The sequence below is a fragment of the Pteropus alecto genome, unplaced genomic scaffold (assembly GCF_000325575.1).
Source record: "Pteropus alecto unplaced genomic scaffold, ASM32557v1 scaffold76, whole genome shotgun sequence".
In the NCBI taxonomy this organism is placed as follows: Eukaryota; Metazoa; Chordata; class Mammalia; order Chiroptera; family Pteropodidae; genus Pteropus; species Pteropus alecto.
The window spans coordinates 14,631,589-14,643,529 of record NW_006443138.1 but is presented as its reverse complement, the minus strand read 5'-3'; the positions used below and the strand labels follow the sequence as shown (position 1 = coordinate 14,643,529).

Here is an 11,941-nt window from a genome sequence, read left to right as displayed (position 1 = left end):
CCTTATCTTCCAAATTGCTGATTCATTCCTTTACTTTATATGATCTGTAGTTGGTTCTCTGTAATGTATTCTTCATTGCAGTTATTGTATTTTTCATTTCTCACTGGTCCTTTTTTATGTTCCCTCTTTGTTGAAGTTCTCACTGAGATCATTGAGCAAACTTATAACCAGTGTTTTGAGCACTGCATATGGTAGTTTGCTAGTCTCCATTTTGTTTACTTCTATTTCTGGAGCTTTGTTCTGTTCTTTCATGTGGGACATGTTTGTCTTCTCGTGTTGGCTGCCTCCCTGGATTTTTTTCCTATATATTAGAGCTGCTGTATCTCCTGATTTGGGTAGAGTGGTTTTATGTAGTAGGTGTCCTGTGGGGCCCAGTGACATGGTCTCCTTGGTCATCTGAGCTGAGTGCTTCAGATGTGTCCCTTAATGGATTGTGTGTGCCTTCCTGTTGTAGTTGAGCCTTGATTGCTGTTGGCATGTCAATAAGAGGGATTGACTTTCGGGCTAATAGGCTGTGAGGACTGGCTGTTAACTACAGTGGAGGAGCTGTTTTCCAGCAGCTGACCCTGTGGAGCAAGATTTGTTTTAGCAGGTTTCTGGTGTCTGCTGAGTCTGCCTTTTGGGTGTGTAGTTTGTGAAGGTGGTTGGGTGCTTCTCTGGTGTGGTCTGAAGCAAGCCATTGGGTGTGTTGGTTCTCGAGCCTCTTGGGAGGGGCTCTGGAGCAAGCCAAGGTCAGCCACATGAGCTACAAAGTGATCTGCAGACGGTTACCACTTGTACTGGGCTTGGAGGTGCCTGGGAGAGGTTAAACTGCCAACCAAGGCTGGCTACCACAAGGCCGGATTTGGGGCTGCTTAGCAAGAGGTACGGGGTTATGCCAAGGCCAGATGCTGCTTGTTTGGGGTTTGTGAACCTTTGAGAGATTTTAGGAAAGTCCGCGGCGTCAGCCAAAATAGGCCATTTGTTGGAAAAGCTACTGGAAGTGGCTCGGGTGAGCCTGCAAATTGGGTGGGATGGGGTCTCATGGAATCACGGGGGAACGGGGGAACGATGTTAGGTTGATGGAGACTCACCCACCTTTGTGTGCAGGCTGGGTGAGGGGAGGCTCAACAAAGAAACAGTAGATTCTGCCAGCAGTTCTGCCTGAAAGAAAGCTGTCCCTCTGGCCCTTGCCCAGAAACCAGACAACTCAGTTCCTCCCCATATGTCCCTGGCACCTTTTGAGCTGCTTCCCCAACACTGGAGCTTAGAGTGAGTTCGTCATCAAGTTAAGTTCCTGCTTAGGCCCTTTAGAAGGAGCACCTGGGACTCCAGCAGCCCTTCATCTCACTCAGCTACAGTTTTTGCTGGTTTATTAAAATGTTAATGTGTTTGGTTATAGAATGCTGCCTCAGACTGGTGGGGTTGTTAAACAATCTACAATATTATCCTTGTAAAATGTGAAAAATTTTATATTTTTAGATGAGTGAAGATTGGATGAGTGGTAGACCTATATATAGTTCTTATTTTATAAATGAGGAAACTGTGCAATAGAGAGAAATCACACACAGGAAAGGACAGAACTAGGATTTTAACCTACACAGTCTAACTTTTCATGTCTGCACTTCTAGCTACTATCCTATTCTGCCTCCCTTTCTAGCCTTTGTAATTGGGAAGATTATGCCATTAAACTTACTAAGGGTTCTAAATAGATTGGGGGAAGCAGAGGAGAGAGTGTAGTGGGATGGGGATTTAGGTAGGCCAAATTTGAGATGCTAATGGAAAGGTGCAATAGAAGCCAGGAATATTTGGGGTATGTTTATAATGCTAGGGATCTCAAGACCCAGAGAACAACACAGGGGTGTTTCCCAGCTTTCCTTTTTGCCTCACAGCTGGAGCTGAAGAAGTTGATAACCCAAAGTACCACAATGGGCACAGATAAAAAACAAAAACAAAAACAAAAACACCCCACAACAGCCTAATTTATTTGACCAAATACTAGGAGAGGAACACCCTAGAAAGACAGATAACTCTACTCTAGCCATTCACCATAGGAAAAAAAATCTCAGCTTCATTCACACTCACCAGCAAAGGCCAAGTAGGAAGCATAGACTTCCACCCTTACCACTCTGTAATAAGCACTCCAACACCTGCACTGTAGTGGTATCAGACTAGACTAGATATAGGGCCAGACAGACTTTTATCTCCATCAGATGGTTATCTAGCTTTCCCCCGCCACTTGCAGTGGAGACCATGTGGGAAGCCTGGACTTCCACCCACACCTGGCAGGAAGGAGGAGCTCTTATTCCTTCCTGCTGGAGTGGTGTCTGAAAGGACCTATTAGAGAGTGATTACTTTCATCACCTCCAAGCAGTAAAGAGTCCTACCTCCCTCCCATCATAGTGTCAGTGGAGGCTACATGGGGCATACTAGTGAGATACTCATACTTTTCTCAGCCAGGAAGATATCGGTGAAGGCTTGGTGGGGAGCCAGAAGCAATAAGGAGCTGCCCCATCTCTTGTATCAGTGGAAGCCAAGTGGGGAACCTGGACTTATACCCCCACCTTGTAGTAATGAGATGGCATCTCCCCACCTTCTTCTGGTAGAGCAGGACCAAACAAAGTCAGCTGATAGAGAAGATTTAAGCAAGATCTCAAGTCTTGTAACACTTTACCCAAAATATTCAGATTTCAGTTGAAAATCAATTGTCATACCAAGGAAAATCTCAAATTAAGTGAAAGAAGATAATAGAAGCAACATTGCTATGGCAGCAATATTAATCTTAAAATGATCTGACAGATTATAAAGCAGGTATCATAAAAATGCTTCAACAGCAATTGCGAGCATGCTTGAAACAAATGAAAAAAGAAAGTCTCATCAAAAAAAAGAATAGAAAGTCTATGATGAAATAGAAGATATGAAGACCCAAATTGAAATTTTAGAACTGAAAAGTTAATAACCAAGATAAATAAAAATTAAATGGTTAGGTTCAACAGCAGAATGGAGGGGATAAAAGAATTAGTGAACTGGAAAGTAGAATAATAGAAATTACCAAATTTGAGCAACAAAAAAAATAGACTAAAAATGAACAGAACCTCTGAGGCCCATGGGACTGTCTAAAATTATTTACATTTATTTTATGGTTTTCGTTTCTCAGAGACTTCCAAAAGGAAATAGTATTTATTTCTGAAGTTAATAGTATAACGTTCTACTTACCCATCTTTAAAAGGTTTAGGTAGCTTAGTTTTCATCATTTCTGTCTTATTGTATGTCTTACTGTCTAACTTTCTGGTTTTTAAAAAATGTTTTTATTGTGATTAAAAACACATAATATTAAATTTGCTATCTTAACCATTTTTAAGTGCACAGTTCAGTAGTGTTAAGTTTATTCACTGTTGTGCAGCAGAGCTCTAGAATTTTTCATCTTACAGTACTGAAATTCTACCTGCTAAACACTAATTTCCTCACCCCTTTCCCCCCAGCCGTTGGTAACCACTTTTCTATTTTCAGTTTTTATGATTTTGACAACTTTAGATACTTTATATAAGTGTCATCATAAAACATTTGTCTTTTTATGATTGGTTTATTTTGCTAGCATAACGACCTTGAGTTTCTTCTATGTGACGGAATTTCCATTTTTAAGTCTACACTCACTTTCTGAGCTTTAAAAATTTACATTTTGAATACATGAAAAATTCATATATTGGTTAAAATGACTTTGATACTAGTTTTCCTATAGTACATAAGAAACTCAATATTCATTCAATGTGGACATTAAATATATTCAGCTCTTGCTAATGAAGTTACTTTCTCCTTGTCTCTTTAATCACTAGATTCTCAGCTTCTATTTAAAGACAAAATTTTAATTAAAAGATCAGATTTTTTCAATGGAATATTTTCCTTAAACAATTTCTTCTGTAGTTTGATTTTTAACAAAACTCAAAATCCAAGACAATGGAAAGAAAAAGAAACTCAAATCTGTCTTCCAAATTCAGTTAACACTGAGTCATTCTAATGCAGGTAAAACTCTGCCTGCTTATTTAATATACTGTATCCAAATTACGACCAATAACTTGGTTAACAACTTTACCCTTTTGTCAGATTTTTAAATAATTTTGTAAAAATCCATTTGGATCCTGTCTTGATTCCGATGTCTACTGATTTATTTATCCAAAATTATTTTTTAACTCAAGGCTGCTAGATTACTATAAATCTCAGTAAACTTGGTCGTTTATCATTTTCCACTTATACAGTTTATAAAGAATGTTATCATTTACTAGATGGCATCTCCTGTTTTGGCCTTCTTTGTATTGAGGAAATCATTAACCATTGTTAAGGAAATAGAAGCCTGCTCCCTCCCCCCACCTCATCCCCCAATATTCAAAAAGATGCCCATCTAAGAAACAGCACACACTGTCTTCTGACTCTCAGTTTGGGACTCCTATGAGAAATTGCTGGGGTTTTTTTTTTCTTTCCAAGAAATCTTAAATATAGTATATTTTTCCTGATTAGCAGTCATATGAGCTATTTATAATACCCTAGCTTTTTTTGTTCTGAAGGAAATCTAGCCATCTATTGTCAGTATTTCCACGGTCCCTCAAATTTTATTATTCCAGATAACCTGTATTTTGTTTCACATTACTGTAAACATTACTTTCTAAATGTCATAATTTTACATGATGTGACAATACAATTTTAATTTTATTTTTAGACATTATATGAGGTGATTCATTTGAATTTCACGCGGCCCTGTAAGTCACCTATAAACTAGGCTTCAAATGTTTTAAGTTAATGAACGTCACACAACTGTCCAGGCAGAGATAGGAGCCTAACCCAAAGTCTGCAGACCTTTAATGTTTATGCTTTTTTCACCCACCCAGCCAACATTTGAATCGCTTTTTGAGATTATTCATGGTGGATAAGAATTAATACCATGAGGTTTTATTTATGTTAATATATTTGCAAATAATAATTCTGGAGTGCAGGAGAGGTTTGTGAATTTTATGCATGGATATATATGCCTAAACTTTTGGCTCAAGGGTTGCTCCAGGCCCTGATTCCTGCCAGTAATGTTTTGAAACTTTACTCTTGTTAGTTTCTCTTAACATCTTTCCTGTTTATATAAAATTTGGATTGTCCGTATTTTGCTTTGACCCATTTCCTTGTGACTTCTTCCCATATAGCTCCCTCTGCTGCAGGCGCTTTAGCTACATTGAGGTATACCTTTTATTCTTAGTCTTTATAGCCTGTGAATGATTTTGGATACTGTACCTAAGCAAAATAGAAGTGGTTTTATGTGTAAATATCCCTAATTATTTGAGATTTTGCCTAGCAGAATAATTTCACATTCTCTTGGAGCATAGTACAGTTTATTATTCCACATATATATATATATTTTGCTTCAGATTCATTTATTTATTTGTAGTATGTAAATGTTCTTGTGTAGTTTTGTATTACATTTTTCAAAACTGAAACAGAAATTACCTCAATTCAAGTGTGACTCTTGTTCGTAAAATTCTCATGAAAATCATAAAAATGAAACATTACTTTGTGCAGGGAAAAATGTTTACGTTATTAAATGTAAGAACATCATGCCACAAAAAGTATATGATACACATACAAAATAAACTTGCTGCAGAAAACTTGAATAACAAAAAATTTATTCTCTCCTCACAAAAAATCATAAGTGATAAAAATCCCTCCTAACCCTACCTCTTACAGATAATCACTGTTAACTTTATAGTGTATATTCTTTGTTTTCTCTCTCTCTTTCTGTAAAAGTTACATCTCCATATAAATACATTTAGTTAGATGATAAAGGCCTTAAAGCAAAAAATTAACCAGACTCCATACAACCTTTAAAATTTAGTAAAATATAAAATACTATAAGGAACATTTTTTTAAGTGCAGTGACAGTATGAAAAAAATATTTGTAACGTCTATTTGTCAGATGTAGAGAATATATTAAATTTTCTATATATCATTAATTAGTACCACCATCCATCACATCATATAAGTCAACAACTTTAATTTATCCTAGACACCTTTTTCACTTTCATTTTTCATATTCATCTGGTCTCCCAATATCTCTTTGGTATCTCTGGAATTCATCCATTTCCTGCATCAAATTCAAGCTTCCAACATAATTTTCTATACTACTGCTGTAACTAGTTAACAATCTACCTACTTTCATTCTTTCTCCGTTCTAGTTTATTTAACGTATTGCACAAAGTGACCTTTTTGAAACACATATCTGATCATGTAAGCATTTTACAAAAATAAACACTCAGCAACTTTATATGTGTGTGTGTGTTGTGTATTGTGTGTGTGTGAAAGAGAGAGAGGATATCACAGATAGAAATACAGAGATTGAGCAGTTATTTCAGTTACTCTCAGGAAGGTGAACCTGTCTCCTGTCTAGCCATACATATACTTCCTATCAGAGAGTTTTGGTGCCTTTTGTTCTCTCTTTCTAGAATATACTGTCTTTCCATTATTTTTGTTAGTACCTACATATACTTCAGATAATTTTTACCTGACCTCATTAAATCAAATTATCCTGTTATTCACTCCTAGCTACCACCAAATTCTCTGCTGTAAGACTTGTCATAGCAAGTCATCCAAAGGACCTGTGTGGCTCACTTAGGCCTCTCCATTGGCCTGGTCCACTGATCAGTGTCTGACTGTGCTCTCAGTCCATCACCACAGGGAAGCAGGACAGTTGGGTGGCCTATATGAACCCAATAACAATGGCTATATCAAGGGATCCAGTCTTGTCATCAGGGCCAATGATCCAAGATAATGTGAATCAGCTGAGGCCTGCCTGGGAAGATGTGAAAGAAAAAAGAAGGGCTCTAAGGCCTTGGCTGAAATTGAAGGAAAAATGAATGAGAACATGGAAAGAAAGAACTAGAAAACCATGAGGATAAATTATTTAGTAGAAATGAAAGCTTATCCAGAAAAAAAAGACAAAAAAAGAAACCTGGTAGGTATTCATCTTCTTTATCAAGTTCTGATTCTTTTAGCAGTTTTTGGATTCTGAAAATGAGAAAAACAAGGAAAAAAGAAAAGACCTGCTCACATAAATCTTCTCAAAGCTCCATGTCAGAATCTGAATCAGACAAGCCAAAGGATGCAACTTAGAAAAAAAAGGATATTAAAGGACTCAGCAAAAAGAGATATATCCTAATTGTAAACCTTTATCATCTGAGTCCTTATCAGAAGAGGAGGTTCAAGCATAAAAGAAGAAAAGCAGTGAAGAACAAGAAAAAACAACAGAAAGGAAAGAAATAGCAAAGCATAGTAAGAAGACGAAGAAGGCTGCGAGTTCAAGTCCTGACTCACTGTAACATTACAAAAAATCAGGATTCTCTTATAAAGAAAGTATAATGTCTGAGGAAATCTCAACTGTGAAAATTATGACATATTTACTAAAGTGCATGAGTTTTCTTGTTTTTAGAATTATTCTTGGACTATTCAGAAGCCACTCAGATGCTTCTGTGTGAAAGGGCCATAATAGTTGCCTGCTGCTTGAACATCTTTTTTTTTTCCCCCTTTTTCTCTTTCATTTCATAATAACTCTAGGGGGTAGTACACTGCAGTCACACTAGTGGTTGATATTTGGGAACAGTGTTAATATTTTTGACTAGAATTATCTAATGATAAATTAATAAAAAATGATTCTGGGTACATCGTTAAGATGTAATCAGAAATGAATAGATGACTCTAACATTTTTGAAATAATTAATCGATGTTTTAAAATCCTTACTCTGTGTTTTAATTTTTTCCCCTTGTATAGTTTTATTCACCTGGGGAAGGAGCTTTTAAGGTTGAGGGTTGGTTTGCTTTTCTTTTTTTTTAGCAGGATAGCATGCCTTTTATCTTCACTACCTATTTTTGCAGACACAGTAGCCATGCTTCATAGGAAGGTCAGAGCTAGGTATAGCCATCTTGCCCTTTACTAAGCTTAGTGACACCCTTGGACTCTGTCATAAGCTGCTTTGAATGAACCAGAGAAACAGCCTTTTGCAGCACAAGAAAGCCCCAGAAGCTCTGGGATTTACCTCCACTTCAATAATGCTGAATGATTTTTAGCATTAGAATTTGTTATAACATTGCATTAATTTTAACTACACTTTGGCTTTGGAGAGGAGTCATTTCAAATAGACACTGGTACTTTTTGAAAAACTTGATAGCTAACTAAAATGCATGTTTTATACTGTGAAGATTTAACCCATCAGGAAAATTTCATGTAATAGTCATTTTTTGTGTAAATTTTGTTTGGGCTGTAATGTTTAGCTTTTATTAACATTTTAGTCTTACTGTCTTAAATTTCTTACTGCATTTAATGGCATTCTTGCCAAGATATTTGGCATGTGAAAAGCAGGTTTTTGATTTTTATTACTTACTTACTTACTTACTTACTTACTTACTTATTTTGTAACAGCTTCACAGTGAAGTGGAGACTTACCATATATACAAGTTGAGTGGCAGCCCTGGTATGCTGCTGTGTAGTTGCATAAAGCTGTTGCCAGAATCTTTGTAAATACAATGTTTTAAAAGTTTGTATACTCATAACAAATTTTGACAAGTTAAACTTATTGCTCTTTCTGTGTCATTTTATTAAGATTTTGTGCTTAAGATGAATTATTAGTATTGTTATAAAAGGAATTGATAAATCATTCTTACTTCACATTTTTATATTGTCAGATAACTTGAAATATAATTTGATGTACAAATTTTGCTTGTTATTGAGGGTGTGGTAATTATAGTGGCATATGCACAAAACATTTTGGCATGACTAGGGTCTGAATAAACAGCTATTTTAATTTTTAAAAAAGGACATCATAGTTTTACATTTATTTAGATGATTCATCTTTTGCTAAACTGTAAGTTCTTTAAGGGGAAAGTTCATGTTTGTTTTTGTTTACCGTTGTATTTCTGGCATAGTGCTGAATACATACTAGACACTTGTCTTAGTCAGCTTTGGCTGCTATAACAAAATATAGATGGTGGCTTGAACAACTGGTATTTGTTTCTCACAGTTCTGGAGACTAGAAGTCCAAGATAAAGGTGTTGGCCAATTCCGTATGTGATAAGGGCCCTTTTCTTGTCTTATAGATGACTGTCATCTTACTGTGTCCTCTGGCAGAGAGGTAGTGAGCTCTAGTCGCTTCTATAAGATCGTTGATCCCATCATGCATGCTCCGCCCGCTTGACCTCATCTATACCTGATTATCTGCTAATACCATCACTTTGAAGGTTAGGGTTTCAACACGAATTTTGGGGAGACACAAACATTCAGTCCATAACAATACCCCATAAGTATTTGTTGAATTAATGAACACATTAGAAATTCAAGCAAAAGATGTAAATAAGAAGTTCGCAAAAGGAGAAAATACAAATGCTAGTAAACATCGGAATATTTTTAACTTCATGTGTAATCAGGAAATAAGTTAAAACAACAATAAGATATTTTAAACCCATAATGTTGGGAAGTTTTTAGATTGATGATGTCAGGTATCTGTTTTAGGACATGTCTATTAGTAGGATCGTATTAAATAAAAGTATGATCCAGCCATACAGTGGAATAGTTTCAGCTGTTAGAAGAGGGAAGCATTGAATTATAATACATTTTAAATAATTCCATTAATTTTTGTTTTACCAAAAGAACCTCAAAAAGCGACTGTATGTATGTTTATATGCACACATATAACCTTATAGCAAAGGTACTGGAAAGATATTTACCGTACTATTGATAGTGTTTATCTCTGAGACGGGATCATGATAATAGAACAAGAGGTATAAAGAAGTTCTTTCATTTTCCTTTTTTTAAAACCTCTGTTGACTTTTTTACTGTTTTTATAATGAGGATATTTTGATGTAGTCTGTGAAAAAATACAAAACAGAGTTAAGTTGGTTAGGGATGTAGATGAGAAAAAAGCCCGTTTTTGCATATCGAAAAGTAAAATCAGAGCATGGTTTAATTCAGAACTTTAAGCAATTTCATATTATTGGAGCCTAAAGTGTGATACAGGAAAGAAGAGCAGTGATGCTGAAAAAGAATACAAAACCACATTATTGAGGGTCATGTGTGTTTTCTCCTAGTACGGAACAACCATTCAAAGATTTGTAAGTTGGGAATTGACTCTGGTCATGTTAAATAGGTGATTCTAGGAGATGTTCAGTTGACACAAATGAAAGAGATTGATAACCTTTTTGTATCTGGATCTCTTTGGAAGGTTTGATAAAGCCCATGGATACTTACTCAGGATTTTTTTTTTTTTTTTTGAATGCCTAAAATACAAAGTAAAATGAAAACCAATTATAATTATATTGGATATCTTTTATCAAAATATTGTAAAAAAATTGTGGTGTAGTTATATATGTACTACTTTAGTAACACATTAAATAAAAAGACCTAGTTAATGTCAAAATAGTGATGAACATAAATAATACTTGAAGGTATGTACATCAATTGAATGGTTTTCTGAATTCTATCCATGGACCCCAGGTTAAGAACTGTTGCTTATGGTATGAGACTGGGAACATGGAGATCAGTTAGGAAATCAGTCTACAGGGAGATAATGAAAAATCTGGATGGAGATAGTCTGAAATGATCCTATGAAAGATTTTCTAATTATTATTTAAAATTATTATTTTGTGTTAGTAAATCAATATGTGTACACATTACAGAAAAATTAGAAAATAAATTTTTTTAAAAAGAAAACAAGCTCTGTGGTAGTTTTTAAAAACATAGGTAATACATATACTATCCTTGACATATAATGCTGCTCTTACATAGGAGTTTTCATCATTGACCATGCATTTAGTCTTTTAATAATATCATCATTGCTTAAGTGTCTTACCTTTGATTTTACAGGTTTTTAATTGGTCAGGGAGCACATGTAGGAGCAGTCAACAGTGAAGGAGACACACCTTTAGATATTGCTGAGGAGGAGGCAATGGAAGAACTACTTCAAAATGAAGTTAATCGGCAAGGTAATCTAAAAGCGACCTAAATGGAAAAAAGATGTTTAAAACAGTTTAAGAAAGAATATGATATTTAACTTTTTCAATAAAATAATTGTTGACATTGAAAGACAATCATATTTTGAGTGGGGAAAAATCAGCTTGCTTAATGTATGTGCAGTATGTTTCTATTTTTAAAAGTACGATTCTCAACTCTACATCTTGTTAATATTTTTCAAGTTGAAAGTATTATAAGCGGTAAGGTCAGACATAAAATTATATGGTAATAAGAGCTTTGGAGAGAAATAAAACAGGCAAAGGAGATAAGAAATGTATAGAGTAGATATAACACTTGTAAATTTAAATAGATCAATCAAAAAGTCCTTTCTGAAAAGGTGTTATTTAAGTTAAGATCTGAATGAGGTGAGGGAATGAGTTATATGGATCTGAGGAATGGACATTCCAGACAGAGAGAGCAACAAGTGCAAAGATGGGAAGGTACCTGGCTTATTCAGAGATATAATAAACAGACTAGTGCAACTGGAACAGGCAGAAGAAAGAAGAGGCTGGAAAGAGATGAAGTCACAGAGGTAGCAGTGGACCACATTACATAAGGCCTCATGGGCCTTTGGAAGGACTTTGGCTTTTAATCTCAGTGAAATAGGGAGCTATTGGAGGGTTGAGGTAGAGAGATTACATAATCTGACTTCAGAAAGGATATCTGTGGTGGATGTTGTGTTAAAAATAATTTGTAGGAAAGTAAGGGCAGAAGTAGGAGGGTGACCGTGGCAGAAATAGAGTGGTAGAAGACACAGTAATGTGATGAGGTTGGATTTTAGATATATTTTGAAGATTTGGCTAAGAGGATTATTGAGTGATTAAATGTAGGATGTGTAAGAAAGAATGGAGGGAAGATTCTAAGATTTTGGTTTGAGCAATTAGATGGATAAAGTTTCTATTCGAGGGGCAAGTACTGTGGGAAAAGTAGGTT

General features: G+C 35.5%; 1 protein-coding gene and 1 pseudogene across 6 annotated transcripts in view; both read left to right on the top strand.

The window, feature by feature from the left end:
* PPP1R12A (protein phosphatase 1 regulatory subunit 12A) overlaps positions 1 to 11,941 on the top strand; it is a 131,443-nt gene that overhangs the window by 55,627 nt on the left and 63,875 nt on the right. For all 6 annotated transcript variants that reach the window (XM_025040957.1, XM_025040956.1, XM_025040958.1 and 3 more), the window contains exon 3: positions 10,862 to 10,980. In XM_025040957.1, the coding sequence (XP_024896725.1) occupies positions 10,862 to 10,980 (119 nt within the window). The remainder of the gene's footprint in view (positions 1 to 10,861; positions 10,981 to 11,941) is intronic.
* LOC112472271 lies at positions 6,663 to 10,845 on the top strand (annotated as a pseudogene).